This window comes from Molothrus ater, chromosome 27 (assembly GCF_012460135.2).
Source record: "Molothrus ater isolate BHLD 08-10-18 breed brown headed cowbird chromosome 27, BPBGC_Mater_1.1, whole genome shotgun sequence".
NCBI lineage: Eukaryota > Metazoa > Chordata > Aves > Passeriformes > Icteridae > Molothrus > Molothrus ater.
The window spans coordinates 3,809,516-3,826,300 of NC_050504.2; the positions used below are offsets into that span (position 1 = coordinate 3,809,516).

The following is a 16,785-nucleotide window of genomic DNA, read 5'->3' on the forward strand; positions in this document are numbered from 1 at the left end:
GCACTGAGCTGCGGGCCCAGCCTCCCGCACCTCTTGGATGAGGAACCGGCTTCCTGCCGGTCCGGGGGATGCTTTTCCTGCAGCTGGAGGTACTAACGGGCCACGGGAACGTTCTCTGTCCCCTTTCACCATTCTCCCGTGCAATCACAACATTTCTGCCCGTTTCCATGGCTCTGGGCTCACAGCCCTGGAGCTGGCAGGACACCCCGGCCCGCCGTGGGGTGCACTGGGGGTGCTCGGGGAGCCCCGAATTCCCGTCCCTCCTCTGAGTTCCGTCCTGGAAGTGTCTGCGGATTCCCCCTGCGGCTGGGAGAGACCCGGGCAGCCCGAGCCCGTTCCCCGGCGGGGTTCGCCTGGGCGGCCACGGCCGGGACGCTCCCGGTGGGTTCTGCTGGCGTTGCCGGGACGCTCCCGGTCGCGGGGCACCGGCGCTGCCCGGTCTCGCAGCGCCCTCGGCCGGCCGGAGCCGGTCCCGGTCACTCCCGGAGCCCCGTGCTGATGGATGGGCGGGGCCGGCGGCGGGCGGGGCCGTACCGGGACAGGCGGGGCCGGCGCAGGGGCACGCAGCGGCGATGGCGGTGCGGCGGGGACCGGAACCGGGGCTGGGTCCGGGACCGGGGCTGGCGCTGCCGTTCCTGCTGCTGCTGGCGGCCACGGCGGGGCGAGCGGGGGACGCGCGGCAGGAAGAGGCGGTGCGGGCGCTGGCGCGGCGCCTGCTCGGCCCTCGGGCCGCCGCCGTGTCGCTCTCGGTGGACCCGGCGCTGGCGGCTGGCGGGCCTGACATCTACCGGCTGTGGTCGCCTCCAGGCACCGGGGTGGCCGTCGCCGTAGAGGGCTCCAGCGGCGTGGCGGCGGCCGCCGGTCTCTATCGCTACCTGCGAGATTTCTGCGGCTGCCACCTGTCGTGGTCCGGGGCGCAGCTCCGCCTGCCGGAGCCGCTGCCGCGGCTGCGGGCCGAGATCCGCGCCGCCGCCCCCGGCAGGTAACGGGGACGCGGGGCCGGGCGGCGCTCACGCCTCGTTAGCGCGGGACAAGGCGCTGTTATGTAACGGGGGGCCCGGGGGGCGCGGGGGGGCCCGGGCGCAGCCTCCGCCGCTCCCGCAGGTACCGGTACTACCAGAACGTCTGCGCCCAGAGCTACTCCTTCGCCTGGTGGGACTGGGCGCGATGGGAGCGGGAGATCGACTGGATGGCGCTGAGCGGCATCAACCTGGCACCGGCTTTCGCGGGGCAGGAGGCGGTCTGGCAGCGGGTGAGGACCGGGCCGAGGGGCGGCGGGGACCGGGAGGATGGCGATGGGGAGCCGTGGGACCGGCTGACCTCCGGTTAACCACCGGTGCAGGTTTACCGTAACCTGGGGCTGAACCAGTCGGAGATCGACAAATACTTCACGGGCCCCGCGTTCCTGGCCTGGAACAGGATGGGCAACCTCCGCCGCTGGGCCGGGCCGCTGCCGCCCGCCTGGCACTTCAAACAGCTCTACCTGCAGGTACCGGGGCCGCCCGGGGCAAACCCTGTCACCCCCGGGCCCTCCCGGCCGAGGGGAGCCCCCCGCTCCCCCCGAGCTGCAGCAGCGCCCGGGGTCCCCTGGTGGGAACGTGGGGGCTTCTCTCCTTCTGCTCCCTCCCTCCTTCTCTCTCCCAGTACCGCATCGTGGAGCGGATGCGCTCGCTGGGGATGACCACGGTGCTGCCGGCCTTCGCGGGCCATGTGCCGCAGGGGATCCTCCGGTAGGTGCGGCCCCTGCCCCGGGGGCTCAGCCCTGGGCCCTTCCCGGGCTCTGATCTCCTGCAGCACCTCCCTCTGCAGCTTCCCCAGTCTCCACACGGGCATGGTGGTCCTGTCCTGTTCTTCTCCTGATCCCCATCTCTGCCCTCTCCTGCAGGGTCTTCCCCCGTGTGAATGCCACTCGCCTGGGGCACTGGAGCCACTTTGACTGCACCTACTCGTGCACCTACCTTCTGGACCCAGAGGACCCCATGTTCCAGGTGATCGGGACGCTCTTCCTGAAGGAGCTGATCAAGGAGTTTGGCACAGACCACGTCTATAGTGCAGATACCTTCAACGAGATGACCCCCCTCTCCTCCGACCCTGCCTATCTCTCCAGAGTCAGCAATGCTGTTTTCAGGTCAATGACAGGAGGTGGGTCCGTGTGTGGTGCTGGCCTGGCCACAGCGGTCCAGGTGGGATAGCAGGAGCAGGGGGAGGTAGCTGTGGGCCCCATATAAGCGCAGAACCCATTGGTGCCAGATCCCCAAAACCCCCTTGAGAGGTGGTTAGTGGCCACAGGGCCTCATGAGACACCTGTGGAGAGGATTTCACTCAGTGCTCTTCTGTCCCCAGCTGACCCCAAGGCGCTGTGGCTGATGCAGGGCTGGCTCTTCCAGCACCAGCCTGACTTCTGGCAGCCAGCACAGGTGCGGGCCCTGCTGCATGGAGTGCCCCTTGGCAGGATGATTGTTCTCGACCTCTTTGCTGAGTCCAAGCCCGTCTACCAGTGGACAGAGTCCTTCTATGGCCAGCCCTTCATCTGGTGCATGTTGCACAACTTCGGGGGCAACCACGGCCTCTTTGGCACGGTGGAGGCCATCAACCACGGCCCCTTCGCAGCTCGGCGCTTCCCCAACTCCACCATGGTGGGCACGGGGCTGGTTCCCGAGGGCATCGAGCAGAACGACATGGTGTACGAGCTGATGAACGAGCTGGGCTGGCGGCAGGAGCCCCTGGACCTGCCCAGCTGGGTGACGCGCTACGCCGAGCGCCGCTACGGCACCCCAAATGCCGCCGCGGCCGGCGCCTGGCGCCTGCTCCTCCGCAGCGTCTACAACTGCACCGGCGTCTGCGTCAACCACAACCGCAGCCCCTTGGTGCGCCGGCCCTCGCTGCGCATGGACACCGAGCTCTGGTACAACGGCAGCGACGTCTACGAGGCCTGGCGCCTGCTGCTGAGCGCCGGTGCCCAGCTGGGCTCCAGCCCCACCTTCCTCTACGACCTGGTGGATGTGACCCGGCAGGCAGCGCAGCAGCTGGTCAGCGATTACTACCTGAGCATCCGCCAGGCCTTCCAGAGCCACGCGCTGCCCGAGCTGCTGACGGCCGGCGGCGTGCTGGTGTACGACCTGCTGCCGGAGCTGGACAGCCTCCTGTGCAGCCACAGCCTCTTCCTGCTCGGCCGCTGGCTGGAGAGTGCCCGTGCTGCGGGCACCAGCACCCGGGAGGCTGAGCAGTACGAGCTGAATGCCCGGAACCAGGTGACGCTCTGGGGGCCCAGCGGGAATATTCTGGATTATGCCAACAAGCAGCTGGGGGGGCTGGTGCTGGACTACTATGCTGTGCGCTGGAGCCTCTTCGTCTCTGTGCTGGTGGAGAGCCTCAACTCAGGCCGCCCCTTCCACCAGGACCAGTTCAACCAGGCTGTCTTCCAAGTGGAGAGAGGCTTCGTCTACAACAAGAAGCGTTACCCAGCTGTGCCAGTTGGGGACACGATGGAGATCTCCAGGAAGCTGTTTCTCAAATACTACCCCAGCGCCCTGCGGCGCAGCTTGGCTGGGCCTGCCTGACTTTGGGTTCTGCCTCCAGAGCCTCCCCCAGAGAGGGTGGACAGAGCCCCTGCACCCTCCCCCATCTGGGCTCCTGCCCTGATGGCTGTGTCCTGGAAGAGGGGCACGGTGGCCCTGGTGGCCCTCAGCCAGCCTGAATCCACCCCTTCCCCTGCATGGGCAGGATGTGCCCCAAGAGGGGCTGGCACATGGACAAGGGGCTGGCAGGTGGGTGGGGGCAGGCTGTGCCCCAGGGTCCCATCCCACACCATGCTCTGTGCTCAGCTCTGCCCAGCTGCCCTGAGCCTGTTCCCAGGAAACCTGGGCTGCCCCAGTGCAGCTGGAAGCTTGGTGGGACACTGCAGAGGGACAGGACAAATGTGTCCCTGCTGTGGGGCCTTGGCTGGCTAGCAGGGCCAGTGATGGGTGAGAAGCAGACGGGGAGGTGGCAGTGGGCAGGGGGACAGAGCAGCGTTGGACCCCAGTGCCTGTGGGGACATGGCACTGCATGTCCCTGCCCACATTTGGTGCCTTTTGTATCATAAAAGACTTTGCAGTGTTGCTGGACCTGCGCTCCCCAGGACGGAGTTTTTGAGGCCTTTTCCACAGCTGGGGCTTGGGCAGAGCCCAGCTATGGATGGAGCAAATACAGACTCTTTTCTCCCATGTGTGTCCAACTCCTTTGCTAGCACAGGACTGTGTGGAACATGGGGGCAGAGGAGCAGCTCAGCCCTGAGCCTGCCCAGCAGGAACAACACCCTGCCAGATGTGTCCTGGCAGCTGGGATGCCTGGCACAGCAAAGTACAGCTGGGGCTGCGGCTCCCCTCGCGCCCCAGAGCCTCCTCCAGCAGGGAGGTCCTGGCTCAGTGGAGTCTTTATCACAGCACCTGCACGGGATCAAGGCACAGGGAGCCCCAGGCATGCGCGGGGAGGTGGGTGGAGGGGATTGAGATAAGGCAGCAGACACAACACTGTGGTGTGAGGCGGGGGGACCCCTTTCCCAGCCCTCTTAAATGGGGTGGGCCAGCTGGGCAGCACTGCCAGGCATGGAGAGAACCACGGTGCTGATCACGGGCTGCTCCTCAGGCATCGGCCTGGGGCTGGCTGCACGCCTGGCAGCCGACGCCGCTCGCCGCTTCAAAGGTAAAGGGGTCGGCGCTGCCCGGGGCTCTGCCAGCCCCAGGTGGTCTCACCAAGGACAGGCAGAGCCTGGGGTGGGCTGGGGTGGGTGCAGCACTGCTGCCCTCATCCACGCTCTCTCCCCAGTTTATGCCACCATGCGTGACCTGGCCAAGGGTGAGCGGCTGCTGGAGCGCCTGGGGGGCTGCTGCCCCGACACGCTGGAGCTCCTGCAGCTCGATGTCACTGACCCCTGCTCGCTGGCAGCTGCTGCACAGCGAGTGCAGGGACAGCAGCTGGATGTGCTGGGTATGGCTCTTTCTAGTGGCCCCAGTGTCCCCGGGGTGGCTATGGGGACTTCTGTGGGGTCACAACCCCCCCCAGGGCACCAGGAGGAGAAAACAAATTATGGGAGGTGCAGGCAGTCCTAGGGCTGGGACAGGATGTGTTCAGCAGGACAGATGTGCAGTAGATGGATTTGGGGGTGCCAAAGGATCATCAGCAGGGAAAGACCCCTCCACATTTCTGCCTTCTCGGTGGTGTGTGGGGCTACAGTCACAGGCTGACTGCAGTGTGCCTGGCAGTCTGCAATGCAGGGGTGGGACTGATGGGACCGCTGGAGACCTGCTCCGAGCAGGCCATGAAAACTCTCTTCGATGTGAACGTCTTTGGGGCTGTCCGCACCATCCAGGCCTTCCTGCCTGCCATGAAGAGCCGCAGGGCCGGGCGGATCATTGTCTCCAGCAGCATCGGGGGGCTGCAAGGTGGGACCCCCAGCACCCTGCGGCACACGGAGCTCCCCGTGGGAACAGCTCCGGTGCTCAGGGTGTGGCTCTGCCCCCAGGGCTGCCCTTCAATGCTGTGTACTGTGCCAGCAAGTTTGCAGTGGAGGGGCTGTGCGAGAGTCTGGCCATCGTCCTGCGCCCCTTCAACATCCAGTGAGTGCCGGTGATGCCACGAGGGCTGGGTCCTGCCAGGGTGGGGGTACGGTGGCAGTTCATGCTCTGCCTCCCGCAGCCTGACGCTGGTGGAGTGCGGGCCCGTCCACACCAGCTTCCTGGCCAACCTGCAGCGCCCCGACCCTGAGGGCAGCGAGATGCGGGGCCTGGACGCCGAGACACAGGGGCTGTACCGCCGGTACCTGGGGCACTGTCAGAGCACCTTCCGTGACACGGCCCAGGAGGTGGAGGAGGTGCTGCCGGTCAGTCACGGCGGGGCGGGGGTGGCCGCGGGGCCGTGCCAGGGAGGGCTCTGACCCGTCTGCGGTGCCAGCTGTTCCTGGAGGCCATCGGCAGCCCCTGCCCTCCCCTCCGTTGCGCCAGCACCCAGCTCCTCGCCCCTCTCCGGCGCCTGCGGCTGAGCAGCCCCGACGGCTCCGCGTACGTCCGCGCCATGCACGACTTCGTGTTCGGCGGCACCGAGACCGGCGGGGACCAGCCCTGAGCGGAGCCACGCCAACACCGGAACCGCTGCCCTGCGAGCCCCCAGCCCGGGCCCGGGCCCGGTGCCGCCTGTCCCCAATAAAGCCCTTTGCAGCCGCACGGCCTCCGACTCCGTCCCCGTCTCTCCGCGGAGCTCCCGGGCTCGTTCCGCCCCGCGGGGCCGCACCGGGCCGGTCTCCTCCCCCCGCGGGCGGAGCCGGGCGCGCCTCCCGCCCGCGGCGGGGCTGCCCGGGAGGCGGAGCTGTTCCGGTGCCGTTGCCGGCCCCGTTCCGGTCGGCGGCGCTTCCGGCGGGGCGATGCCGCCCTTCGCCTCAGGGCTGCTGGTGCTGACGGCGCCGCTGCCCGCGCTGCCCCGGCGGGCGGCGGGGCTGGTGGCGGCGGCGGCGGGGCTGGTGGCGGGGCCGCTCTACGTGCATCTGCAGCCGGGGCTGCGGCTGGGCGGCCCCGCCGCCGGCCCCGCCGCTCCTCCCGCGGGCCCCGCGCTGCTGCGGGCTCTGGCCGCGCTCTACACGGCGGCGGCGGCGCGGCGGGGGCTGGACCTGCGCGTCCTGCTCGGGCCCGGCCGCCGCCTGGCACGGCAGCCCCGCGTCCTGCTGGCGGCCGCCGCCGAGGCGCCGGGGCCGCCGGAGCCGGTGCAGCTCGGGCTGCAGCGCCTGGCCGCGGCCGTGTACGGCTGCCCGCCCAGCCTGCCCGCGCTGCTGCTGGGCGAGGACACCGCGGGCGGCGACCCCGAGGGGGACCCCGAGCAGGATCCCGAGGCGGCGCTCCCCGAATTCTTGGACGTGGCTGTAGGCGGCACCTTCGACCGGCTGCACGGTGCTCACCGGCTCCTGCTCAGCGCCTGCTGCCTCCTGGCCCGGCGGCGGCTCCTGGCCGGGGTGGCGGACGGAGAGCTGCTCCGCCGTGAGTCCGGGGCGGCCGTGGCACTGCGCGGGCACCGGGGCTGAGCCCGGGGCTCCCCGGGGCAGGGCAGGGGTCTGGGGGCTCGGTAACCCGTGAAGTCCTGGCAGCCACGCACCCGAGGTAGCGCCATCCAGGCAGAGCATCAGCGGGGATCCAGTGGGGTCCCCGTGTCGTGCCCACAACCAGCAAAGCGTACAGGTGCAGCGAGGGCAAGGGAAGGGGGAGGCAGCGTTCAAAGTCCCATCTCTCGGTCTCTCTTTTCTCCCATCTCTCGGTCTTGCTTTTCCGTCACTGTTCTGCCTCTCCGCCCTCCTGGCGCCCGGCAGACAAGGTCCTGCCAGAGCTGATCGAGCCGTACGAGCTGCGGGCAGCGAAGCTGCGTGAGTTCTTGGAGGATGTGAAGCCCTCACTGTGCTACGACATCGTGCCTCTGGCCGACCCCTTCGGCCCCTCGGTCACAGACCCCGACCTGCAGTGCCTGGTGGTCAGCGAGGAGACCCACAGGGGAGGGGAGGCTGTGAACAAGAAGAGACTTGAAAACGTAATTCTCATGCTGGAGTTACCCCTGCCCACCCTCTCGCCCTGCCTGATACTGCCTGGGGGCAAATTCGGTCTTGATTCACCCCTCCCTCTGCTGCATACTCATGGCTGGGGCTCCCTTCTCTCATCAGGGGCTCCCCGAGCTGGCTCTGTACGAAATCCAATTGATGAAGGACCCCGAGCACAGTCAGAACGAGGAGGAGAAGATCAGCTCCTCCAGCCTCCGGCAGAGGCTGCTGGGGACACTGCTGCAGCCCCCACGGGTGAGGGGGGCCTGGGAGGAAGGGTGGGAGTCTCAGAGTCGAAGAGTTTGGAGAGGCTGCCTGCTGCTCTGCAGGCCAGGATCCTTCTCCAGCAAAGCCCAGTTCTCCATCTGCTGCCACGGCTTTCCTCTTTCCCTCAGCGAGACCCAGCCCTGCCGCTGCGCCCGTACGTGATTGGGCTGACGGGGGGCACTGGGAGTGGGAAAACCTCCATGGCCAAACTCCTGGGGCAGCTGGGCGCCTTCGTCATCGACGCTGACCAGCTGGGCCACGCCGTCTATGCCCCTGGTGGCCCGGCCTACCAGGCAGTGGTGGCAGCCTTTGGGGCAGGTAGGGTCACTGGAGGCTGCAGGGAGGAGGAAGAGGAGGGAGGGGTGTCCCAGTGTCCCAGAGAGCCCTGGGAGTGCCCCCCTCCCTCCCCACCATGGGTTTTGGGCTCCCCAAGTGTTGTGTGCCCCATGTCAGAGCTGCTGGTGGGGAATGATGAACCAGGCTGCTGTTTGTTTGCCTGGAAAAAGCTCTTCCCTGTCCTTTTCAGGAATCAGGTGAAGAGCTGCCAGGTTAGGTGTTTCTACGTGCTGTTGAGAGCCCTGTGCCAAAGCCCTTTCCCCAACCCAGGCTTGCCACAGGGATGGGAGTTGTCCCTCCCAAACCTGTTGTGCTTCTGCCTTGCAGAGATCCTGAACAAAGATGGAACCATTAACAGGAAAGTCCTTGGGGCCAAAGTGTTTGGAAACCAGGTAAAAGCAGCTTTATTGTAAATACTTAATGCTGTGAGTGTGGGCTGTTCTCTTGTGACAGGGGTTTTGAGTTTTCAGCCCTTTGAGATGGTGACACCTTCCTGGCTGTATTTTCTGGCAGTGGCATGGGGACAGGGTGGGGCAGATTGCATCTCTGCAGATGAATCAGCAGCTGGGCTGGATCCATTGCTCTTGCCCTGCAGCTGCTGCTGCCTCCCTGTTCCCATCCCTGTCCCCATTGCCATCCCCATCTCCTCTATACCGTGCTTTTCCTTAATCAGCTCAGAGGAACAGACCTGACAAACACAGCCAGGGGTCTCTGCCCCTTGTGCCCAGGGAGGCTCAGTGGCACCTGGCCTTTACAGGTGCTCAGCCTGTTGCCCTGCTGCTTCCCCAGCCAAGGTGGAGGCACACCAAGAGCCCCTTCAACATCCAGTGAGTGGATGAGATCTCAGTCTCTGCTGTGAGAGGTTCTTTGCTCCACAGCACAGCAAACTCCCCGTGCAGCAGGTCCCACAAAAGACATGTTCATCCAAGAGGCTCCCTGCATGAACATGTCTCTTGTGGGACCTGCTGCACGGGGAGCTTGCTGTGCTGTGGAGCAAAGCACCCCTCACAGCAGAGACTGAGAGCTCTGCTAATAGCATGGCCCTAATGGCAGAAAATAATAGGAAAAAGCACCCTGACCCTGGCAGCAGGAATGGGAGCCTCTGGCCAGGGTGAAAGCTTTCTTCCTGGTGCTCAGTCATGGGCTGGACCCACCTCCCCACCTTCAGTGGCTCCTTCCTGGGTGTCCCCTGACTGTTTACACCCCTCCCCTGGCTGGCTACAGAGGCCTTCTGAGGACCAGGGACTGCATCTCAAATCCTGCTGTGGTCCTTTCTAGGAGCAGCTGAAGAGGCTGACGGACATCGTGTGGCCCAAAATAGCCCAGATGGTGAAGGAGAGAGTCAGGAGGCTGAGGCTCAAGGTAATGAGGGCAGTGAAGCGTCAGGAAGGTGAGAGTGAGCCCAGGCACTGAGGAATGCCTTTTTTCCCCCAGGGAAAGCTGTGTGTGTGCTGGACGCTGCTGTGCTGCTGGAGGCCGGCTGGCAGGACATGGTCCACGAGGTGTGGACAGCCATCATCCCAGAGGAGGAGGTGAGCAATGCCGGGGCCCCTCACTTGCTGCTGGAGCTGCTCCCCAGCCTCTGCCAGGCTCCTGAGTGTCCCCTGTGTCCCTGGCAGGCCGTGAGGCGCATTGTGGCCAGGGATGGGCTGACCGAGGAGGCCGCTCGGCGCCGGCTGCAGAGCCAGATGAGCAACAGGCAGCGGGTGGAGCAGTCCCAGGTGGTGCTCTGCAGCCTCTGGGAGCCTGAGATCACCCGCCAGCAGGTGAGCTGGGGCTGCTGCAGCTCCAGGGCTGCTCTGGGGGGATGTGACAGCACCTGCAGGGCTCAGGGGATGTGACAGCACCTGCAGGGCTCAGGGGGTGCTCAGGGGGATGTGACAGCACCTGCAGGGCTCAGGGGATGTGACAGCACCTGCAGGGCTCAGGGGGTGCTCAGGGGGATGTGACAGCACCTGCAGGGCTCAGTGTGGGCTCAGGCCATGCCTGGGTGTGCTGTTCACCATCGAGGCTGCCACAACGGGTGGATTTGGGGATGAGAATTCAGAATTCAGCCGGGAGGGAAGAGCCGTGGGACTGTGCTGTGGCTCTCCTGCCCCTCACCTCCCGCGGGCTCTGAGGGCCGCTTGGTTCTGGTGCAGGTGCACAAGGCCTGGGACCTGCTGCAGCAGCGCCTCAGCCCCGAGCCCAGCCCGTGACGCCCCGTGAGGGCCCCGTGAGGGCCCCGTGATGCTCCGTGTCCAGCCACCAATGCCCACCGTGAGCCGGAGCAGCGTGGGACCGAGAGCACCGGCCCCGTCCAGCTCTGCCGAGGGTCCGGGGTGTCCTGCAGCCCCCGGTGAGGGGAGCCCCGCAGGGCTGAGCCCCGCTGGGTGACAGTAAAGAGGCTGCTCCTGCCCTGCGTGTCCGTGCGCCCGTCCCGTCCCCTCCCCACTCCCGTTCTGGCCCCGGGCCCGTCCCGTGTGGGACTCCCGGTGCCCACCGTGGGACTCCCGGTGCCCGGTGTGTCACTCCCAGTGGGTCACTCTCGGTGCCCGGTGGGTCACTGCCAGTACCCAGTGGGTCACTCCCGGTGCCCGCTGTGGGACTCCCGGTGCCCGGTGTGGGTCACTCCCGGTGGGTCACTGCCGGTACCCAGTGGGTCACTCCCGGTGCCCGATGGGTCACTCCCGGTGGGTCACTGCCGGTACCCAGTGGGTCACTCCCGGTGCCCGCTGTGGGTCACTCCCGGTGCCCGGTGGGTCACTCCCGGTGGATCACTCCCGGTGCCCGCTGTGGGTCACTCCCGGTTGGGTCACTCCCGGTGCCCGGTGTGGGTCACTCCCGGTGCCCGGTGTGGGTCACGCCCGTTACGTCACGGGCGCCCCCTGGCGGCGGCGCGCGCTCCCCGTCGGTCACATGACCGGGCGGGCGGAAGATGGCGGAGCCGCCGGGCGCCGCCGCTGCCGAGGACTCGTGGGGGAAGGTGGGGCCGGGATCGGGTCGGGCCGGTCCGCCGGGTGCCGCGGGGGCGCAGGGCGGCGCGCCGGGACGGGGCTCGTGGCGGCCGGGCAGGGTGAGCGCCGGGCCGGGGGTACGGGAGGCGGGGAGCGCGCACGAGTCGGTGCCGGGGCGAGGGGCGGTGGTGAAGGCCCCGGCGGGGCCGCAGCTCGGGGGTGGCGGGTTCTCCTCGGGCTGACCGAGCTCCTGAGAGCGGGGGGGCTCCGGGGCGCGGCCGCGGTGCTGCCCCAGCCCCGCTGACGTGTCTCCTCCGCCCTCCGGCCCCGCGCAGGTGGACGCAGCCTACGGCGACAATGGCCTGGACTCCGGTAGGTGCCCGGGCGGCGCCCGGCCCGCGCCAACCCCGTCCGTGGGTGGCAGCGGCTGCCCGGGGACGCCCCTCACGTCCCCGCGCCCGGTCACACCCCGAGCTGGGCACTGACCCCGGGACAATCTTAATTCCAGCTCTCTTCATGGAAAATGCCCGGAAAGGCAGCATAGTGTCCCGGGCCAACAGCATCGGCTCCACCAGTGCCTCTTCTGTCCCCAACACAGGTGGGGTTTGCTCTCCGTGACAACGCTGTTCTGCTCGCTGGGGAATCCGGCACATGCCGGGCTTCAGGTCTGCCCTGCACCGAGGGGGTGAGCGTGGCTGGGCAGGATTCCTGTCCTGACAAGGAGGAGGAAGGTGGTGGGAGCAGCATCAGGGTTCTGTGGTTTCCAGCAGGGTTTGGAGTCGAGAATCACTCTGGTTTTGTCACCTTCCCAAGGGAGCTGCCAGCATCTGCCTCCTGCCCAGCTCCCTGAGGAGACTGAAAGTATTGCCAGGGCTCCTTGGAAGGCTTTTCTGCCCGGCCTGCTGTAGTTGAATGGGGGCTATGCTGGGCCTGGCTGCAGCTGTATGGTCCCTTGAGCAGTCTTGTGCCCCTCATGGTCCTCTGTGTCCCACGCCCAGCCCCACTGTGTCCCCACAGATGATGAGGACAGTGACTGCGCCCAGGAGTCCCCAAAGGAGACCTACAAGGACCAGCGCCGCCGGGCACACACCCAGGCCGAGCAGAAACGCCGGGATGCCATCAAGGTGAGCGAAGGCACAAGGCAGCAGGCAGTGCTGCAGGGCTCTGCTCTCCCAGCACTTCTGTTCTGCTGCTGGAGCTGCCAGATCCCTGCTCTGTGTGTGCTGGGAGCTGCCCTGGCTCTGTGCTGTGGGAGCTGGGTGTGCTCCTGGCCTCACAGGATGGATGAGCCCACCACACGCCGTGGCTCTGCTTCCCTGCAGAAAGGCTACAATGACCTGCAGGCCATCGTCCCCACCTGTGAGCAGCAGGATTTCTCCATCAGCTCGCAGAAGCTGAGCAAGGCCATTGTGCTGCAGAAAAGTGAGTCCCAAGGGCAGGAGGGAAGGAGGTGCTGTCAACCCCCAAAGCTCCGCCCTAGAGGTGTGCAGGGCAAAGTTCAGCACCTTGGAACCTTCTGGTGTGATGAGGCTCTGGGGAGCCTGGGTGCTGCTCACCTGCACTCCAAGGGAACTGGGTCAGTGGGAGCTGATGGAGCCCTGGCTCAGGCACCTCCTGTGGGGATCTCATGTGTGCTCCCAAATCCTCACTCTGTGTTTTCGTGCTCAGCTATTGACTACATCCAGTTCCTGCACAAGGAGAAGAAAAAGCAGGAGGAGGAAGTTTCTACCCTCAGGAAAGACGTGATGGCCTTGAAGATCATGAAAGTGTAAGGGAAGAGCTGTTGGGGTCATGTCCTCTACTTGCTGTTGTTCCCTCACATCCTTGTGGGGTCCTGCAGTGGTTCTGCATCTGGAGACGGGCCTGGAGCTGGGAACCAGGAGCAGGAGTGGGTGTGGGAATTGAGAGCTGGGAACAGGAGTTGGTGTGGGAATTCAGAGCTGGGAGCAGGAACTGGGAGTGGCAGCTCAGAGTCAAGTGTGGAGACCTCACTGCTGACCTTGGTGTGCTGTGCTTGTTTCAGGAACTATGAGCAGATTGTGAAGGCTCATCAGAACAACCCGAACGAGGGGAAGAACCAGATCTCTGACGAGCTGAAGTTCAATGTTTTCCAAGGCATCATGGACTCCCTGTTCCAGTCCTTCAACGCCTCAGTCTCTGTAACGAGTTTTCAGGAGCTCTCAGCGTGTGTCTTCAGCTGGATTGAGGAGCACTGCAAGCCCCAGGTGAATGCAGAGGGGCTGGTGGCGTGGCTGAGGGGACAGAGACGGTGGCACAGGGGTGGCTGTGCCTCCACAGACCAGCTGACCGTGTCCTCTCTCTGCCACAGACGCTGCGGGACGTTGTCATCGGGGTCCTGCACAAGGTGAAGAGCCAGCTCTACTAAGCCTCCCGTGCCACTTCTGTGCCCGTGGGGATGGGGCACTTCTGCCAGAGGCCAGGGTGCCAGGCACCACCCTGGGCCCTCTCCCTTGTGGCTGTTTTTAAGGTTCTCTGAATTATTTATTGTATTCCTTCTGAAGCCCAACGGTGGCTGTGCAAACACTGCTGCTCCACTCGGTGCCACCAAATCTTTACAGGGACTGGGCAGGAGGGGAGGGAAAGGTGGGGGGCAGAGTCTCTGGCTCAGGCAGTGCCATGGGGTTGCCTGTGCCACTGACTCTCCTTGCAGAGCTGATCCCAGAGCAGCTCCACTCTGTGCCCTCAGGCCTGTGACAGCCCTGCTGTCCCCAAGGTGGGCAAATGTGACAAATGCATACTAAAAACAAAGGGTTTCTGGTATAGCGACAGGAATTGCTTTTCCCTGACCCTCTGGGCTGTGCCCTGCCCCTCTGAAGCAGCTGTTTTGAGTCAGCTGTTGCATTTTGGAGGAGCCTGGCAGTGCTGGCAGCAGGATGAGCCCATCAAGAGCTGGGAGCTGTGGCCCTGGCAGCACATGCTAGGGCCTTGATGAACCCCAAGTGTGCTGCAGCCCTGGGAAGGAACAGAGGAACACCTCTCCTTTTCAGAAACTGTGGCTGTATTGCACAGGAAAGTTTTGCAGCTGTAGCATAGCATGGCCATGTGCACTTACTGCTCCTCCTCAGAACTTTTATACACACACATATATGACCAGCCTCGATTGGATTTTTTTTATTGTAAATTCTGAAATGGTCCCAGAGTGCTGCCTGTGCCAGCTGTAGAAGCAGCTGCTATCAGGGACATGTTTGACCCTGTCCCACGCCCAGTTTGGGACACAGCTCTGCCCAGGTGAGGGCTGGGCACTGTCCAGAGTGAGGGGACCAGGGTGCTGCCAGCAGCAGGGTTTGTTCTCCATAACCATGTTTGTGCTCCTGCTCCAGGGGGACATCCAGGGAATGTTTATTTCAGGCAGTTTTTCCAGCACTGAGGAGGGAGCACTGCCTCCTGCCTTGGGAAGAAGACGTGGAATTTTACAGACCTCACACGTGAAAGTGATGTATTTTTCTATTGTGAAAAGTAATTAAATAAATTTCACTGAATGTTTTAATGATTTTTCTGATGCTGAGTTCCTGCAGCTGTGCCCTAGAGCTGGTGGGTTCCAGCAGCCCATTCCACCCCTGTGGCTCAGGTTTCCTGGCTCCTGCCCTCCCCACTCCTGAGGGCTTAAACCCTTCCCTGACACCCTCTGAAGAGACAAACGCCACAGGGATGTGCAGCTGAACCAAAATCCTGGTGTTTAATGCATCATATGCTCATGTGACCACTCAGGCACGCAGCAGGAAGCAGCAAGAACACGCACAGAGCTCTGCAGCCCAGACAGTCCCTCGCTGCCTTTCCTTACCACAACACCAGGGACACAGCACCAGTGCCCCCACGTGTCCCCCCCAGACAGGCAGCTCCGTGCACTGGGGGCAAGAAAAAACAATATTCCACTGCAAGGAGAGGGCCAGTGCCAAGTTACTGCTACCCACCACCCTTCCAACTGCAAAACATTTTAAAACAAACCCAAATAAATACACAGGACAAATCCCAGTCCTGCAAAAAGAGAAAAAGAACAACCCAACAGCCGAGTTTCAGAGGCAGCTCTGCAGCAGCTTCTCCACAGAACAAAGGCTGTCCCCAGCACCTCACGTGGTCGCTGGCAGCTCCACGCCGTGGTCCTCATCTGTCTCTATCCCGACCTCCTCCTGCACAGCACCGAGCAGATCAGAACAGGCTCAGGGTCTGGCTCGGCAGCCGTGGGCACAACCCAGCCCTGGTACTTACAAAGAATTGCTTCTTGCTCTTGGGATAGCCCTCCAGGATGGCATCCAGCAGCTCGGTGGCCTGGTGAGACAGGGCACGTGCGGGCTGTGGGCAGCACTCCCGATGGGGCCCTCACTGCCCACCCGCAGTACCATCCTCTTCCTCCGTACCATCCTCTTCCTCCGGCGCCACTCCCGGCGGTACAGCTGCTGCTCCCGGCACACCTGCAACAGCCCCGGGTCAGAGCTGCCCTGCAGGGCTCTCAGCAGCCCCGGGCAAGCAAAGCCTGTAAGGGAAGTGCTGGATCCTGGATCCACACTGGCCCCGGTTCGGACACAGCAGCTGTTCACCTTCTCTTTTTCCTCTGGCGTCACATGGTTGGTAGCAGATTTAATCCTCTCCAGTTTCTCCGTGTAACTGGCACAGTCCTTCCTCAGCGCCTCGATCTCCCTGGCAATCTCAGGGGTTGTCATGGAGCTGTTCAAGTCCTTCAGCTCTGGGAAGGTGGCACCGATCACCGCCCGGGCTGGCACCAGGGCACGGCTGGGGCTGCCGGGCCAGGCACACTCACTCACTCACCCGCCTCCATGTGCCGGCAGCTCTGCTGCAGCGCTTGCAGCTGGCCGGAGCGCTCGGCAATCTCCGCGTCCAGCCCGCGGAGCTCCGCATCGCTGGCGGCCGGGAGCTGCTCCTGCGGGGAGCGGCGGGTCAGGGCTGCGGGGCACCGGGGCCGGCGGGCGGCGGCGGAGGCCGGGGCTCACCTGGTCGGCGAAGTAGATCTTCTGCTTCCCGTAGACCTTCTCGCGAACGCGGCCCTGCTGCGCCAGCTGCTCCAGCGCCTTCACCACGGCCTGCGGGAGGCGGCGTCAGCCGGGCCCGGGCCCGCCCCGCCCCAGCCCGGCCCGGCCCCGCTCACCGCCTTGCCCAGCCCGTGCTCCCGCTGCAGGTTCCCGAAGGCATCCTGGGCGCTGTACGGCCGGTTCTGCTCCCGCAGGTACCGCAGCAGGACAGCGGCGGCGCCTCCTGCGGGACCAGCCCCGGTCACCGCGGCCCCCCGGGGCCTGCCCGCTGCTCCCCCGCCACTCCCGCACTCACCGCCGGCCGCGGCCTCCCGCCCTTTGCTCATCCCGCGCCTCCAGCCCCGCTCCGCTCCCGGTTGGCGCCGTTCACGCACTTCCGGCGCGCCGCCCGCTCCCCGCCAATCGCGGCGAGGGCGGGGCAGACCGCGATGGGCGGGGGAACGTGCCCCGCCCGGTACCGGCCCGCCCCGGCGGGAACGGGGCCCGCGCACAGCCCGCGGAGGGCTCAGCACTCACCGGCCGGAGCCGGCGCTCCCGCTCCCTCGCCCCCCGCCACCTCCGCACCGGACTCGGCCAGCGAAGGGGCTCCAGCCCGTACCCGTTACCGACCCAGCCCGAACAACCCGTTACCGAGCTCCCCTTCCCGGCCGAGGCCGCTCCCCCGCCCCCGACCTCAGCCCCGGCACGG

General features: G+C 65.4%; 5 protein-coding genes across 8 annotated transcripts; 4 read left to right on the forward strand and 1 right to left on the reverse strand.

The window, feature by feature from the left end:
• The first annotated feature begins 566 nt into the window (after nt 1-566).
• On the forward strand, nt 567-4,205 carry NAGLU (N-acetyl-alpha-glucosaminidase). Its single transcript, XM_036399122.2, has 6 exons — nt 567-982; nt 1,105-1,252; nt 1,343-1,489; nt 1,645-1,730; nt 1,886-2,142; nt 2,344-4,205. The coding sequence occupies exons 1-6, from the start codon at nt 573-575 to the stop codon at nt 3,558-3,560; spliced, it is 2,265 nt and encodes a 754-aa protein (XP_036255015.1). The 5' UTR covers nt 567-572; the 3' UTR covers nt 3,561-4,205.
• Nucleotides 4,206-4,580: 375 nt separating this feature from the next.
• Nucleotides 4,581-6,102, forward strand: HSD17B1 (hydroxysteroid 17-beta dehydrogenase 1). The gene is made up of 6 exons (XM_036399091.1): nt 4,581-4,683; nt 4,807-4,968; nt 5,244-5,423; nt 5,504-5,597; nt 5,677-5,860; nt 5,932-6,102. The coding sequence occupies exons 1-6, from the start codon at nt 4,587-4,589 to the stop codon at nt 6,100-6,102; spliced, it is 888 nt and encodes a 295-aa protein (XP_036254984.1). The 5' UTR covers nt 4,581-4,586.
• Nucleotides 6,103-6,397: 295 nt separating this feature from the next.
• COASY (Coenzyme A synthase) lies at nt 6,398-10,552 on the forward strand. Its single transcript, XM_036398665.1, has 9 exons — nt 6,398-7,004; nt 7,331-7,545; nt 7,676-7,807; nt 7,948-8,137; nt 8,483-8,547; nt 9,434-9,545; nt 9,590-9,687; nt 9,775-9,921; nt 10,297-10,552. The coding sequence occupies exons 1-9, from the start codon at nt 6,398-6,400 to the stop codon at nt 10,351-10,353; spliced, it is 1,623 nt and encodes a 540-aa protein (XP_036254558.1). The 3' UTR covers nt 10,354-10,552.
• MLX (MAX dimerization protein MLX) lies at nt 10,374-14,599 on the forward strand. 3 transcript variants are annotated; one of them, XM_036398686.1, is made up of 8 exons: nt 10,374-10,493; nt 11,427-11,463; nt 11,600-11,689; nt 12,109-12,215; nt 12,414-12,513; nt 12,760-12,859; nt 13,115-13,316; nt 13,421-14,599. In XM_036398686.1, the coding sequence occupies exons 3-8, from the start codon at nt 11,608-11,610 to the stop codon at nt 13,475-13,477; spliced, it is 648 nt and encodes a 215-aa protein (XP_036254579.1). In that variant the 5' UTR covers nt 10,374-10,493; nt 11,427-11,463; nt 11,600-11,607; the 3' UTR covers nt 13,478-14,599. The 3 variants fall into 3 exon arrangements, with proteins under 3 accessions (XP_036254579.1, XP_036254578.1, XP_036254581.1); XM_036398685.2 differs by lacking the exon at nt 10,374-10,493 and adding an exon at nt 10,984-11,120; XM_036398688.2 differs by lacking the exon at nt 10,374-10,493 and adding an exon at nt 11,141-11,210.
• Nucleotides 14,600-14,763: 164 nt separating this feature from the next.
• PSMC3IP (PSMC3 interacting protein) lies at nt 14,764-16,740 on the reverse strand. Of its 2 annotated transcripts, none has more exons than XM_054517410.1 (8): nt 16,393-16,740; nt 16,214-16,320; nt 16,059-16,148; nt 15,877-15,988; nt 15,648-15,793; nt 15,450-15,521; nt 15,319-15,378; nt 14,764-15,239 (listed from the first exon to the last, which is right to left on the reverse strand). In XM_054517410.1, the coding sequence occupies exons 1-8, from the start codon at nt 16,421-16,423 to the stop codon at nt 15,180-15,182; spliced, it is 678 nt and encodes a 225-aa protein (XP_054373385.1). In that variant the 5' UTR covers nt 16,424-16,740; the 3' UTR covers nt 14,764-15,179. The 2 variants fall into 2 exon arrangements, with proteins under 2 accessions (XP_054373385.1, XP_036254582.1); XM_036398689.2 differs by having other exon boundaries at nt 15,468-15,521; nt 16,393-16,605.
• Between the last annotated feature and the right edge of the window lie 45 nt (nt 16,741-16,785).